The sequence below is a fragment of the Nothoprocta perdicaria genome, unplaced genomic scaffold (genome assembly GCF_003342845.1).
Source record: "Nothoprocta perdicaria isolate Ctin4 unplaced genomic scaffold, notPer1 scaffold_68, whole genome shotgun sequence".
Lineage (NCBI taxonomy): Eukaryota > Metazoa > Chordata > Aves > Tinamiformes > Tinamidae > Nothoprocta > Nothoprocta perdicaria.
In genome coordinates, this window is record NW_020455954.1 from 1,304,671 (window position 1) to 1,320,339 (window position 15,669).

The 15,669-nt window shown below is 50.7% G+C and overlaps 1 protein-coding gene across 1 annotated transcript in view; it reads left to right on the forward strand.

Moving 5' to 3' along the window:
- The window catches only part of PHF21B (PHD finger protein 21B), a 120,503-nt gene extending 111,026 nt beyond the window's left edge, over positions 1 to 9,477 (forward strand). Inside the window, exons 9-14 of the mRNA XM_026050382.1 lie at positions 2,058 to 2,112; positions 4,605 to 4,627; positions 5,960 to 6,118; positions 7,110 to 7,185; positions 7,365 to 7,468; positions 9,250 to 9,477. Coding sequence (XP_025906167.1) covers positions 2,058 to 2,112; positions 4,605 to 4,627; positions 5,960 to 6,118; positions 7,110 to 7,185; positions 7,365 to 7,468; positions 9,250 to 9,477 — 645 coding nt within the window. The remainder of the gene's footprint in view (positions 1 to 2,057; positions 2,113 to 4,604; positions 4,628 to 5,959; positions 6,119 to 7,109; positions 7,186 to 7,364; positions 7,469 to 9,249) is intronic.
- The last annotated feature ends 6,192 nt before the right edge of the window (positions 9,478 to 15,669 follow it).

Sequence of the window (15,669 nt, forward strand, 5' to 3'; positions counted from 1 at the left end):
TTCTGAATTGAAATATATGCACTTATTAGATGTAGTAAAACTCTGTCTTTAAAATTTCTCCCCTGCTTGAGGTCAGTATTTAAACTTCAGAAAGGAAGCTGTTAGAGCTTGGGTTTCTGCAGGAATAAAACTGACTTGCAACCCACTCTCTGTATAAGCAGGATTTCTATGTGTTCTGCATTCTTTAAGCCTAAAGAAAGTTATTTCTCTTTGCTTAGGTACCAACAAGGCAGAAGTTTTGGTCTGCCATTATTTAGGGCTTCCAGCTTTATTGGCAGAGGGCAAACATGAGGGTAGGAAGAAATCCACCCGTGCAGTCCATCTGTTTAGTGGCTTGATTGCTCCTTCTTGAAAGCCTTGCTGATTTTGCCACTTGTAGATCAGCTCTGAACTCCTGGATCTTCCAGGCTAAGGAACTTTCCTCTAGTGACTCTAAAGAACAAATGCTGTTCATACATCCACTATTTAACACTATGAGAGGCTTAGCCCTTCTGGTGTTAAATTCATGCTGTCTCCTCCAATATTGGGTCATCTGGATGAGTTCCTTAGAGCACTCACCATGGAGTTTTGTGGCTGTAGCCTGAGCAGAGTCAGTTTTGAGAGTTATTTTGATTATGCTGCCCCCCTAGTTCGCTTTTCTCATGAGCTCTGTTCTCAGAAGCACGGGCTGAAGTGAAGGCTGGGAACACGAGAGGTTGCCTGCCGGAGAGTCCTCAGCCTGGTGGCCCATGTCCTCATTAGGAGCTGCCTTTAAGTACTGACCATGGGGGATGCCATTCCCGAGAAGGGAGGCAGATGGTTTTTCTCTCCGATCAATTAGCTGCTCCCATTGACTTGCTCATCAGTGAGCTGAGGTATTTTGTGGCATTCCAGGCGTTTTGGTGCAGCTTAATTTACAGTTAGTCTTCTGAAGGATCTTTAATTCATGATTATTTAAATTGAAATTGCATATAAATTAGGCTTTTTATTTGCCGACCCCCCTCAAACGGCAGGAGTTCAGCATCTGTAGCGGTGATGTTAACTTCCTTGATTACAAAAATGTGATCAGTCTTACGTCTTCACTTGAATGTTGTCCCTTTTCCAGAGCTTTCATATGTTTTTGAGATAGATATACATCTTTTCCACCCTTAGTGGCATATTTTTTTGTGTAGCAGCAAGACTAAAGTTTTCTTGAAAAGCTGGACGCTTTTTCAAGAAAGAAACACCAGGTGAAAACTCATCCACAGACTGCCAAGCACCCACGTATAAAAAAACAGTTTACTCACCACAAAATAAATCATTTGTCAGCACAAGATTCTAGTTTTCTTCCAAATGGAGTCTCACAGTATCTAATGGAGGAAAATGGTCCTGTTCCCCAGCCTGCTGGAAAGCGCTGGGCAGCTTCTAGGAACATTAGAGGTTATAGGGACTGTTAATGAAGCCCGGCTTGCCACTGACCAGTAGCTTTTTCCCTCTGGCTGGTGATGGATTCTCTTACATTAAACATTGCAGTCATGTGCTGAGACCTCATGAAAGTGAAATGAGTGCCAGGCCTTAGTCGTCCTACAGCCTAATTGCTCCAGGAGAAATGGTTTGCTTAAGGCACAGCGTGCAGCTGGTAGGCAGAACACCTTGGCACACAAGGCAGCGATGCCCCTTTTTGCAGGTGGGGAGTCCTTCACCGTGGCTAGATACCCAAAATAGAAACGTCTCCTCGCTGCAACATTTTCGTAGGTAGCTTTTCCCTTATGGCCATCACTTATCTCCTGGATTTGGAGTCACCGTTGCTGTCGCCCGTCTCTGGAAGGTCTCCTGAAGCTCAATTAAGGGCATTTGCAATTTACCTTTCTCTCTTGTTAATGAAATGGAATGCACACAAGGCTGCCCTACAGAAGATGGGTTGGAACAGTAAATAATACAGCTGTTTAAGCACAGGGGGTTAGCAGCAAGTCTTCTCAGGCACGGAATTAGCTGCTGGATTCTTGGTTATGTGTGAAGGAGATTCTTTAGAGATCCTTGATATCAAACAGAGAGAGGCAGAGCACTCTTCAATGACTCTGGTTTCTTTTCCCTTGCAGCGGAAACGCCTTGCATCAAATTATTTGAATAACCCCTTGTTTCTTACAGCACGAGGTAAGCGGATTCTTAGATGAATGCACTGCTGTTCTAATGACATGCTAAATATTTATTAGTAGCATTTCTTAGGAATTAACTGCCCGGGTATCGGAAGGTGTAACCCTGTGGAAGGTCCCTGCACTTCCGCAGGTGCCCTGAAAATAGATAGTGTTGCAGCAAAAAACAATTAAGGGATAAGGCCATAGGTCAAAACTGTGGAGCAACTCATTTGAAGTCTCTTCAGTCAATGGAAGATCTGATCTCTAGCGCTGTAATCACCATGCAGTAGGAGAACTAATTGGAGAAGGCAATATTACCAAGGCCAAGTACTTGAAAGTACATATTAAAAAACTTGAATTGAAAGAAAAAGCATTCTAGGCTTGTCATTTAGCTCTCTTTTGTCAGCTATAAGAACCTGTTGTCAATTCACAAAGACTAGAAATTCCTCATATATTTTACTTTAGAAATAATATCTGAAAAATGTTTTTCTGATTCCAAGAGCCAGCGCCATAAAACTAGATTAGATGGCCTTGAAGATGCCTTCCAGTCCTGCATTTTTAGAACTTGGCATGCTGAAAACTTGATTGTAAAAGCCTTGAGAAGGAACATTTCAGAGGAGCCCTTTGGGATACGTTGAGCTGAGAGAACTGCATGGAATTGAATTCTCCATATGGGAGACATGTAAGACGTTTTAGGGAGAAAGTGAGAAGCTTTTAAGAGGAGAGAAAGCCGGTAAAGAAATGTGCTTATATCCCCCTTGCCCTGGTGTTGTGTTTGCAACCTAAGCTCTGCTGAGTTGCAGCCCAGCTAAGGGAAATCAGCAATTGTTCTTAGCCAAGTATTATTTCAGAGTGAGGAACATTTGCAAGACTTGTTTCAATTAAGACACAAAATTTTAACATGTTTTCAGTGTTTGCCTGATTTAACTGCCAAGATGTCCCCTTTAGAGCTTAAGAGTCATGTTTCTGGCCCAGCCTTGCATTCCTGTGCCATGGGGTGAGCAGCTCAAACGCTCTTGGTGCTTCTCATCACCTTCCAAACTTCACGTGCTGGAAGCAGGCGCTTTTCCTCCTTACCACGTGCCGCTAACACGCAGGTCTCCGAGAACCATAGAGGTTATTACGCAGTAAAGAGCGACAGTGACGTGCCTCTCAGCAAGAGCCCATGCTCCTGGGAGCCCCAGTGGGAAAAAATATGCCTGGCTTAGCTTTCTCATTGAAATTGAAACTATAATTTATCATTTGTCTCATCAAAGTCCTTGTTTTCCCCTCATAAATGCTTATCTAGAGAGACAGATGATGTTAGCAAGCTGTACCCACCCCCAAGCCTCTCCGTGGGGTTCTCATAAATCAGGGCTTGATTTCCCTGACTTACTTTCCTCCACCTTTCCCACTCTATTTTACAGGGAAGTGGAGAGGTGAGAGGATTGCAATGATGTGCCTGGCACAAGGCTGCTTGGGAGAGAGCACAAGCCTTAATCCCTCCATTCCCTTCGAGCCCTGTCGCAGTAGGGGGGGTTCAGCATCCACACTCTGCTTTCAGCATCTTCATATTCCACCAATTTTAAGTCAAACTTCTCTACAGCAGAGCTTTGCACCCGTTGGGTGTTTGGTAGTTGTATAGGGGTAATTTAAAGCACTGGGTAATTTAAAGCACTGGCACTGGGCACTCTTGTGCTCGGTGCTGAATAAGCTCAACCAAAGGCAGCTGCTGCAATTCCAGTCCTCTCGTCTGCCATCGACTACCCCTTCTGTTGTGTGAAGCTCCCTAAAAACATGAGTCTCCAGTCTGATTTTTCAGAAGCTAGAAGGCAGAAGTGAATATACTTTAAAATGTAAAACTGAGGTGAAAGGAGAAAGAAGCAAAATAAAAAATCCCTATGAACTGCAGAGAATAATTCTCATTTTCACAGATTTTCCACAGAATATCAGTTGATCAGAATTAATCCATCTGAAAATGTCTAACCTGAAATGAGGTCGCATCCCTTGATGTACACGAGACTGTTCAATCATTGAGCCTCTGTTTATCTGCGTAACATTCATAACCATGGTGTCATATACTCACGTGTGCCATTGTGTGTATGAAGTGACGTATATGCCTTTTAAAAGCCTGTGGTTATTTAGAGAACTCATTGCCAGAGGATGCTCCAGGTGCCAGAAAACTAGACAAATTTGGGGAAAAAAAAAGCTGCTGTTTGGACAAGTGGCAGAGTGGGAAGGAAATCCCTTCTGCTGAGAAGGGCAAGGAGAATCTGCACTCCCTGTGCTGTGGGATTTTAGCATCAGCCCTCCAGGCACGCAGGGTTTGCAGAGTAAATTCCTTAATCGCAGTTGGAAGCTACTTGGGGATGTGGCCCCGCTGCCTCCCTGTCCTGCCCCCAGTTATTTTGGCCCTGTCCCGGCACGTCGTGTCACAGCTTGACTAAAATGACTCATAGAAGTGAGAACCGGCGTTCCCGGCATCCGTGTTTCCCCCACTAACCTCTTTTCTGCCCTTCTCCCATATGCCAGCAAATGAGGACCCATTCTGGAAGGTACGTGCAGCAACGTGTGTGTATCCGTCACCGCTGTCCTCCTCATCGCTGTGCTTGCTTTTGGTTATTGCAGGCGCTGCCAAGGGGCTAAGTTGCAGGATGCTCTTTGCCTCTCGTGCTCCTTTGATGAAACATTTCCCACTTAGCAAATCTTTGAGGCTCCAAGTTTGAATTTCAAAGGGATGAACTTAGGGACTTTCATGTTCAAGGCTAGAGTTTAATCCCTCTGTGGAATCCACTGCTGGGGAAATCGGTCGTCCAGATTTGTGATTTTAATGAACATTTTAAGAAAAAGAAGTAAGTGTTCTACTTTGTGTAGATTAAATCTCTTGTATATTAAGGTTAAAATTAAGGCTTTTTAAGCAGGTAATTTTTACACAGTAATATTTTGGAGAGCCATTTTTCTGACAGGGCTTATTTAGAATTCACAGTTTAAGCCTGGCTAAAATTATCACGAGCCATTATAATTAACATCCCCCGAAATGAAAATATACTTACAGAATTAACAGAGGTATGAAATTATTATTCTTTCTGCAAAAGTCCTAGGCAAACTTAAGCTTCTTTTTTTTTTTTTATAATGATTCACAAACCATGAGAGTTTCAGAATCAGCCTCTGCTTTATTAAAAGGCACCTAATTATACAAAGCGTAATTAACGGTGCCACCAGATTAGCACAGCAGTTTACTGCAGGACACTGGATCTTGGCGGGCGAGCCCCAGTTCATTCTGTGCATTGCCTCAGACGACGGAGGAATCGCTCCTGTTCGGGAAGGCTCCTCGGGGAGTCAGCAGGAGTCACGGAGCCCTGGGGAGCCGAGGGCTGCCGAGGGGATTCATGGAAGAGGGCGCCCAGAAGAGGAGCCGGTTGTTTTCCCGATGCTCCCCAAGGCAGCGTGCCTCAAACGGGCAAGGGGGCTGCTTTTCCCCCCGAACCTTTGGCTCGCTTCCTTCTGCTTTGGACCTGAAGGACAAGGGAGTCCACACACCGACCTTGACGGCTCTCCCGAGCAGGAGAGCCCGCGCTGACGCGTGTGCCCGAGGGGCCCGCGCCGCGTGTGGACCCATTCCAGCCCCGCACGCTGCCCTGGGGGCTGGTCCCCTCCCACCTTGGATCGCTTGCTGTTGATTTTTCTGTTTCAATCCATCAAACCTGCCCCTGGCTCGCTCGGCTCGGTCGCCGTCCCGCTCGGCTGCTTGTAGGTGTGACCCGTGTGCCTCCTGGTCTGCCCTCGGCGGTGGCCAGGGCGTTTCTGAGCCGCCGTTTCGGTGCCCGAGCGGCTCCGTGGGGGCGGCGGGCGCCCCGAGCCAGGCCGTGCGCTGCCTTCTCTTGCAGAGCGAGGGCCCCCCGGCGGAGCAGTGCGCGGCGTGCCGGCGCGGCGCCAACCTGCAGCCCTGCGGCACCTGCGCCCGAGCCTATCACCTCAGCTGCCTGCAGCCGCCCCTCAAAAGCGCCCCCAAGGGCGCCTGGGCCTGCCCAAAGTGCCAACACAAGGTAAGGGGCACGGAGCTCCGCACAGCCTGGGCGGGAAACGGGAGGAACGCGGCCGGAACCGTGCGGCTGCTGGGCTCTAAGCTACCTAGCTGGCAGTCGCAGCTTAGGCTGCTGGGGTAGCGAAAAGGGAAAAAAAACTGCTTTTGTTTCTGCTTTTGTTTCTTGACTTCACTGTAATCACACCTGTCAAGATTTGTCCTGGAAAAAAAGATTTAAAGTTATCCATGTCCTTTCTGTTTCCCTGCTTAAAATGAAGCCACCGGCACGTGGGGTTGCAAAGCGCAGAACGTAGAGGTTGCGGGTGGGAAAGGCACTGTCAGAAGGCGACACAGTTCACCAGTGGCTCTGAAAGTGTGAAGGAGAGTACTGGGTTTTCTTTAGATCATGTTTCTTGCACTGATCACAGTCATGTCAGAAATGTTGATTTCCCTAGTTGCTGTGAGGGAAGGCTGCTTGCATTGACCCAAAACAATTGCTAGAACAGTGCAATGTCACCAAATGGTAGGGTGGAGGCTAAATTTTTGTGCTTCAGAATTCTCTGGATGTTGCGTTGAGATCACTGCCACATCCCTTTGAAAATGTCTGGAGGAGATCCGTGGATGTGAGCCGTAGAGCAGCCCAGGGTTCTCTCAGCACACCCTGAATGTCATTCAGCATCTCTCCTAAGCTCAACAGACCAAAGTCCCTGCACAATATTCCTGATGATGTGAAGGCCGGATGCTGCTCGAGGCAACAAGAAACAGCATTTATAACCCCTCTCAGCACAGTTTGGTAGCAGGGTTGACAGTGAAGAGGCATCTCCAATGGAGACGGCTGCTCAAGTTATTATCTCGTTGCTTTGCAGCTGGTAAATTCTAGGACAAGGGCCCTATGACTGGTCCTGCAGGACCGTGAGGCTGGAGGAAGACGAACATTCATGTGGGTCTGAGTGTGTGCGTGGTGTGTGTGTCTGTGTCGGGTACTAATTTCCTCTTGTGTCCCGGGCTTGTAGGTGTTAAAGAAAGATGAGAGCGTGCCGTGGAGCGGGACCCTGGCGATTGTTCACTCCTACGTCACGCACAAAACAGGTAGGGACCAGCAGCGTGGCTGGCGGCAGAAACTGCCCATTGCTCCAGTTGTGCTTGCTAACAGCAGCCTGATGAGCACTCGCCACACCCCACGCACGTGGCTGGTGTGTCTTGTCAAGCACGCCGTTTTGCCACATGCATTTCTTTCCTCCTGCCTCCGTAACCCTGTTGCTCCACAGTCAAGGAAGAAGAGAAGCGGAAGCTACTGAAGAGAGGCAGCGAGCTGAAGAGCGAGCACAGGCAGCTGGAAGAAAAGGATCGACTTCTCAACAACGCGGTGAAGGTAGGAGGCCTTCCCTGGCTGGGGACACAGCCTCCTACAGAGAGGCTTCTCAAGAATTTGTGCTTCAGAACCTTGCATTTGGGGGCTAGAAAATGATTTATACTCCCAAGCTACAGATGTGATACGTTTTTTAAATTTTTTTTCCGAGGAAAAGCAGGTGGATTTTCTTTGAGCGCAAAAGCAAGCTATTTTGGCAGACTGAGGAGGAAAATTCAACAGTGACTGAATTCCTGTTGCACAGACACACACACGCACACACAAAAAAAGAAAAAAAAAAGTGCAGTTGTGCCTGTCTTCTTTCAGTACCATACGCAGCTCTCACTGTGGTCTGCCCAGCGCCCTTAAGGCATTTCCATTCTCCCCACGAAAACGTTTTAGTGACAGCCGTGAGTCCCAGTGGCCACTGCTTGTCCCTCTGCCCCACGCTCTCGAGGTTAGGCAGGGAGACCCTCACAAAACCCTCTCCGTGATGCCTGTCCTCGCTGGGGAAGTTCCTGTCATTCGGGGCCACATCCCCTCACACCCGCTCTTAAGGGATAGCTATTAGTTGGCATCGCAATCCCAATAAATGTTTCAGACTTCCTTGGCCTAAAAACGCTGGAGTGGGAGCGGTAGCAGGAACTGGTGACTACATGTCTTACCCCTGCCGTTTTCCAAAAGATGCACGTTAAAATACTTATCACATCAGCAGTAGCTGATTAAAAGCCACCATAGTGAGAAACAGACTCTGAGAATATGCACGTATCCCATATGTTTGGAAACAAACCTGTTCCTGGAGAGGCACCTCTCTTTGTATGGGAAGGACCCACACATCCCACATCCCACAGAGCAGGGGGATGAGGCATTTGGAAAATGGCAGGCATCTGGGGAGGCGTTCAGCTATTAGATGTGTGTCATGACTGTCAACAGCAGCAGGGTCCTCCCTAGACAGAGTCTGATTTCTTCAGTGGGAAACAGTGTCTCTTGTTTCAATGTAGTGTCAGCCAGTGGTTATATTTATTAGAGAGCCCCTCCTGAAAGGAGAGAAGCAGCTAAAAATCCCTCATGTTCTTCTTAACAGACATTTACCTTAAAGAGAGATCTCATTAAAGGGAAAGCTCACGTGCACACCACAGGTGGAGCCAGGTTATTTGTTAAAAAAGCGCAATGCGTGACTTGCGCATCACCTGAGAGCTCACCTCGCTAAGCAAATGTCCGAGCAGTTCCACCCAGTTGCCTTTCAAACAGGCAGGACCTGATTTCCAGGTGAGCGTTTGCCCCATGCCCAGCTCTGGAGAACTTTCCTCCCCGCGGGGCAGTGCCGACCAAAGCCAAAGAGGGACAACCCGCCGGCGAGCAACCAGGTTCGCTGGCCAGACCCCTGCACTCGCTGCAGAGAGAAGATGGGACGGGTTGGTGCTAGAGACAGATATTTGGGAGGGCTTCCTCCTGACTGTGGTGGTGTGTCATAGGGGCCTAGATGGAGGTGTCTGCCCCCAAAGTGCTGCAGTTTGCAGGGTCCGAAGGCGCCAGGGTGGCACTGAGCCCCACGGCCCATCTGCAGCCATCTGCGTGGTGGCTTCCCGTGCGACACCAACACAGTCCCAACAAACAGCCCCACGCCAACGGGTTTGGGGCGTTGCTGAGAGCTTGGTGGCCGGCCTGCTGCACCAAGGGGTCAGCAAGGCCTCCCGCTGCCCGAGCGCTCCCTGGGCTGGGCCGAGCTGCCGCTGCGCCGGCGGCGACGGCACGCGAGGAGGCCCCGGGCCGGCCGCGCTCAGCCTGTCCTTGTCCTTTGGCAGAAATGCTTGGAGCTGAAAAGCAGCCTGCTGGCGCAGCAGAAAGGGACTCAGTCGTCGCTGGAGCGCCTCAAGGCCCTCATCAGACTGATGCGCAGCGAGCAGCTGCTGCAGGCGGCGGCGAGGAGCGCGGCGCCGGCCCCGCTGCTCGCCGTGCCCTGGGCGAAGGCGCCCGCCGCCGCCGCGGCCACCGCGCGCCCGACCCTGCCGCACCCCCAGGGCAGCAACTGATGGAGGGCGCTGCCTGCGGCCGCGCCGAGCACCGGGCGCCCGGGGACGCAGGCCTTGGACACGAGCGCGCCAAGGGGCACGGAGCCGGAGCGGAGCCGAGCGGGGAGGGAGTCGCTCCTTGGACACGTGGGGAACTCGCCCAGCGGCCGGGCCCGCCGGGAGGCGCCTGGGGCCGCAGCCTCCCCCGCGCGGGCCTCGCTGCGGCCTCGCACGGCCGAGGCCTCCAGCGCGTGGCGGGTTTCCTGTGTTGCTCCTTCGGCCTTAATGCAGTGAGGGATGCGGGCGCAGGGTGGCCCGCAGGAGGTGGCCCACGCGGCTCTGCTTCACAGGGGGGGAAATGGGAAACACGAAGAGGTAGTGAGCAAGTAGCGACTAGCGGCGCGGCTCGGAGGCGCTTGTGGGAGGGAGGCTGCTGGAGCAGGGAGCCCTGCGGAGGCAGCGGCGCCGCCGGCGCAGGGCAGCGGCCACCGGGGCTGCCCGCCCCACGAGGACGTCCCGGACACGCGCAGAGCCTTCGCAACAAGAGAACGTTTTGGTTTTGATTTCAGTATTATTATTATTATTATAGTTGAGAATTGCAGATATTTAAATAAAGAAGCTGTATGAAGTTAGCGTTTCTAGTAAAATATTGAAGTATTTTCATGCTGATGCTTCTGTATATGCGTTCCGAAGTATTTAAAAAAAAAGAAGTATGACTGTAAAACTCCTTACTTTTTTGCAGGTCCTTTTTACTTATTTTGCTATTGGTGTATTTTTCTCATGGAGTTTTTGTGCAAGATTTAGCATAAACCATAATAGTGGATATCTTTGGCCGGTTGGGTTTTGTTTCTTAAAGGGGTTGTTTTGGGGATATTTTTTGTTGTTGATTTCTGGCTTTTTTTAAAAAAAAAAGCAAGCAAAAAAAATACTGTCTTTTTTGTTTCTTGACAGTACAGATAATATGCCAAAAAGATAGCTTTACATTTTTGTACTGCATTTTTATTGTTAAAAATAGGTAATATGAGGGTCTTTTTTTTTTTTTTTTTTTTTTGCTTGCATAAATGTCTGCTAAAATGGTACAGGAGAAAAAACAAACCTGCCTCAAGGGTTGTTTCTCACATTGGATAATAGCAAAAGTCCCGGGGGAGGGACAGGCCTTGGCCAATCTTAAGGGTTTGCTGGGTTTTTGCTGGGTTTTTTTTTTTTTTTTTTGGAAACTTGATTCCTGTTTCCCGACTTGAGCGCTTTGGAGAGGGGCTGGTGCCGGCCCGAGCGCATCGCGAGGCTCCCGCTCGTCTCACTAGTCTTCCTGCCCCGCCGCCGTCCCAGCCACGGCGGCACCGCGGGCACCTGCCCAAAGCGAGAGGGGCCCGCGAGCCACGCGGTGCCCAACACCTTTGCTCCTTCCTTATCTTCCTTTTATTCTTTTATTCTTTTTTTTTTTTTTTTTTAATAAAAATAAAAACGAGGGACTGGCTTTTTCGGTCGCCCGTCACTAGGCAGCGCGTGGTCCCTTCAACCATTTTCACAACTCCGGGAGAAACTGTGCAGTACTATACAAATCTATTTTAATACACAACACTCGGTTGAACAAGATTTTTATATTCTTTTATGGATGAACAAAGTGAACTAAGTAAAACACAATTGTGATACATTGGTTATTGTATGCCAAGTATGCATTCTAACGTGGCTTGCAGCGTAAGTGTTTTCAGGTTTAATGATTTTCTTTCCTTCTCAGACAAATTAAAAAGAGGAGAAGCGGGGAAGGTTGCGGACGTTGAAGAACTGCTGAGGAAGCGTCTCGGACTGTTAAAAGTAGTTGCTTTGAAAGGGGGACTGTCCAGTGGATAGTGTGCATAGAGGAAAAAAAAAAGTGTGTGTCTTACATATGCCAATGTAGTTTTACTTCTTTATGACGCATTAAACTTGACTGACGATTTAATGGCGTCGGAGTCGTTGCGACGGCCGCGCGGAGGGGAGGCCGCCGGCAGCTGCTTGCTGGGCCCGAGGACGTGGCCTCCGGAGCAGTGCCCTCATCCCGCTCTGCCTCGGGCCCAAAGGCAGCGGCATGAAGTGACGCTGGCGCCGGCCCCGTGGGCCGGGAAGGACGTCGCCCTCGGAAGGAGCCAGCAGGGCCCCGGCTTTGCGGGCAGCGCGAGGCTGGCGAGCGCCCAGCGTGGTCTGGCCTGGGTGTGAGGCCGCCGCTCGCCCTCCAGCGCAGCCGCGTGGGAGCCCGTGCGGCTGAGGAGCCGCCGCCTGCCCCGGCCTCTGCTCCCCAGGCTGGAGCGCGGGCGCTGTGATCCCCTCGGCAGCTTGTCTCTGCGAGGGACCCGCTGCCCTCCTGTGGGTCAAAGCGTGGACAAAGCCCATGCAGGGAATGGTGTGGCTGGAAGGCAGAGCAGGCAGGAGGGCCTCATGAGACACCTTCTGATTCCCCTTCGTGGTTTCGGGCAAACGCTCGGCCCCCTCAGAGGAGAGCTGCAGTCCAGAAACTCTATATGTTAGTTTATATTATACAAACTAATTATGATGGTTGTCCTCTACAGTCTCTCCTTTGCAGGAATAGGGTCTTGCAGAAAGCGGCTGTTATCAGAGGCCACTCTGAATTGAAAGTCAGCAGTAGTTCTCCTTGATAGCTCTTTCTTGGTGGAAAGAAAGCAGCTGAAGAAAAAGCAGACACAAAGGAAATTCAGCCCTCCCTCCTCCCTTTTCTTAAAATAATTAACTTGACATTTTAAAACTACTAAAAATATACAGTATGGTGGTCTTGACATAACCAGACACACCGTCAACCTACCTGCGCTTGGCAGAAGGGCTGTAGCAAATAAGCGCAGGCAGCTTTGGTTGCCTCCTGCGGCAGATGCACGTTCACACCGACCCATTCAGTCTCATGGTTGCGTTTAAACACATGATGGGTGGAGGGTTCTGGGCACTGTTGTGGCCGTGCTTCTACACAGGCATTAAGGCCTTCACAAGCCCAGATGCTGTGATCTGTGACAGGACAAGGGGCAATGGGTGCAAGTTGCAACTCAGGCAGTTCCATCTTCATGTGAGGAAGAACTTCTTCACTGTGAGGGTGCCAGAGCCCTGGCACAGGCTGCCCAGGGAGGCTGTGGAGTCTCCTTCTCTGGAGATCTTCCAAACCCGCCTGGATGCCGCCCTGTGCCCCGTGCTCTGGGTGTCCCTGCTGGAGCAGGGGGGTGGACTGGATGAGCTCTAGAGGTGCCTTCCGACCTCAACTATTCTGCGATTCTGTGATCCTGAGACGCAAGCGGAGCATGGGAGGTATCAGCTGAGAAGCTGGTGCCTGGAGCCACAAGCAGCCTGACCAGCCGAGTTGCTGCAAGGCTGTTGCACCACAGAGAAATCGCTGCCACAAAACCGCTCCACTTTAACCATCGCTCTTTTTTTTGGGTTATAGGAATAACTTTGGGTAAAGCTTCTTAGCTGCCGACAGGTCTGAAACACATGGTAGAAATGCAGTTTTCTTCCTGGTATTTGTGTCTGAAAGTCTTGTTCTTGGTCTGCAGGGCAGTTCAGTGTCCAAGCCAGGACCCTGAACCCTGGGGAGATTTCGCTGCTGAGCAGAGTCCTCACTCTGCCTTCCCATTTGCAAGGAATATGAAAGCGTTCGTAGTGCTCCGTGTCTTCTTAATTCCCCCGCTGCTCTTAGATGCTACTGGAGTATTGTCTCCTGCAATCCACTGGAATGGTGTGGATAGAGACCAGCATGAGGCACTTCCTGAGAGGGTGACAAGGAAAGGGAAAGGCAGAAACGGGCAGCAGCACCTACAGCTCCTGCCGCTCTCACAGCCCCACGGCAGCTCCTGTGGTGATGTGACGCCCCGCAGGAGTGTTTTCCTGTAACCTCTTTGAGCCGATAAAACCCCCTCAGAAACCAACAGAGAAAGGGAACGAGTGTGACTGGCCAGTTGGGTTTCAGCTGAACATGAGTTTCCAGCCTAACCTCTTACAGGTGGTTCTCCCTCCCTCCCTTCCTCCCTGATTCCCCATTGCCTGGGGGAAGGCGTTTGGGAAGGTGCTGGCAAGCACACGTTCCCGGGGCCACAAGGACGAGCTGCTTGGGAAATGGAGCTGGATGGCCCTGCCTTGAGTCTGGTCACGAGCTCAACTTGCCCCTTCCTTTGCCTAAATGCGCATTTAACGTGGCTGAAATACCCGGCTCTGCTGTTAGGAGGCTGCTGGAGGCTGCACGGATCCTGGGAGGCTGCCGCGGATCGCGGGCCGCGCGGAGGCCGGACACAGTCACTTTTAGGAGGTTTTTGGCAGGCTCTAAAATTCCCTTCCCTGGTGACATGGATCCATCCTCCTGCATTTCCTCTCAGATCCAGGTTGGAAATTCCCTTCCCCATTCAGCGCTTGCTGCTAGAGGCGTCTGATAATGGGACTAATCCTGGGGCCCATTTCAAAGCAGCTCGGCAAAGTGAAATATTCTCTGCGCGTTGTCAGCTCTGTAACACCCCGTTCCTCCTTTCACGGCTGCATTTCATTGTTTTAAACTCAAATCCAGCAGGTATATTTCAAACAGATTATCTCCATAATCACTTTCTTTTCGCTGTGGCAATGATTTGGAGGTGGCTCTTTGATAGGCGGGAAGAGTTCACGGGAACGCGCTGCACAAAAGCGCCAGTCGCGCAATTTACCGTGTGTAAAGGGAAATTGTTATCAAAGTAACGGCAGGGGACACCGCCAGGACTCCTCTTGGAGGCAGCAGATGTGAGACGTGTGTTTCTCGCACACGACTTTCACTGAAGACCCTGCTGAATAATTCATGGCAGCTGATTTAATGCCGGAGTTAAATCCGGCCGGAGATGGGGGCTCTGCGGCAGCTCTTGGATTTCACCGCTTCCTTTGGGCCAGGCAGGGGTTTCTCCTTCGTGAAGAGAAGCCCCTTCCCACCTGTCAGGAAAAGGCAGGAGTCTTCCCTGTTCTTGTGGCGGGCAATGCTTTACGTTTAAATAGGAATAATGGTTGCTCATGACTTATGGACATTTGAGAGGGAGAAATTGTCCTTGAGACACGAGAGGAACCGGGCAAGAGGCACGACCGTAGTTTGCAGTTTCTCCTCAAACCCATTGCTCCCAGGCCCCTGCGTTTCTTGAATTTGAACCTGCAGCTTGATGCTACAGACGTAATGCAAACGAAGGCCGGCCACGCGCGGCGCCGCGCCGCTTTCTGAGCGCCCGCTCGCTCCCTACGCGGCGGCAGGAATGGCCGCTCCCGCACGCGGTGCCCCACGGATCTGCTGCCCCCTTACGCAGGCGGCGACCCCTCAGTGCCGGCACCAGGCCGACAGATCCCAACCCGCGCCGGGGCTGCGCTGAAAAGCGGCTCTGAGCTTGCGGAGGAGCAGAGGCTGCATCGGCCTCCGGCTCTGCCAGGGCCTCAGCGCTGCCCCTTGCAGCAGCTTTCCAAGGGGCAGCATGAGGAGACCTCGAAGGAAAACACCAACGCCAGTGGCCCGGCTGGAAATGGGGAAATCTGCCTTGCTATTTTGGCTAATTACTTACACCGGGATTAATAACATACTTGAAACGTATAAAGCCCCACGTGACTTTTGGCCTGTCATCCAATTGCTGGTGTTGCTGCTTTTTAGAGAACCTGCTCTCAAGAGTGAATTTCTGTCCGTCAAATTGCAAAACGATGCAGCCCAGACACAAGGAATGCTCCCCTCAAAGCTGTTCCATATTCTCAATTATGTGGTCACTGCCAAAAGCAAAATGTCCAAGTATTTAAGTGAAAATGTAAGATTCAAATTGCCCATGGGCACTTCTAGACACTTTGCACGTGCAGCTGCAGTGATTGACCGGCCCTATTGGATATTTGCAGTATCGTAGCTTCGATTATCCAGCGAAGGCTTCACTCTCCATGGCAGCTGCAGACCTCATGCAAACATCTACACGCAACTTCTTGTGTAAAGCCACACACTAGCAAGAGGAAGACGAGGGAAAATGTTAGTGCACTGCTGAATGGGGAAGGGGCCTTGGTGACGGAGGATGCCGAGAAGGCAGAGGTACTAAATGCCTCCTTTGCCTCTGTCTTTACTGCTAAGACGACCCCCCATGAACTGCAGGGCACAAAGGGAAGAGATGTAAATGGGCTAGAAGAAGACCTTCCGCGGGTTGAGAAGGATTGGGTTAGGGATCACTTAGGCAAACTGGCCACTCAAAAATCTATGGGCCCAGATGGGAT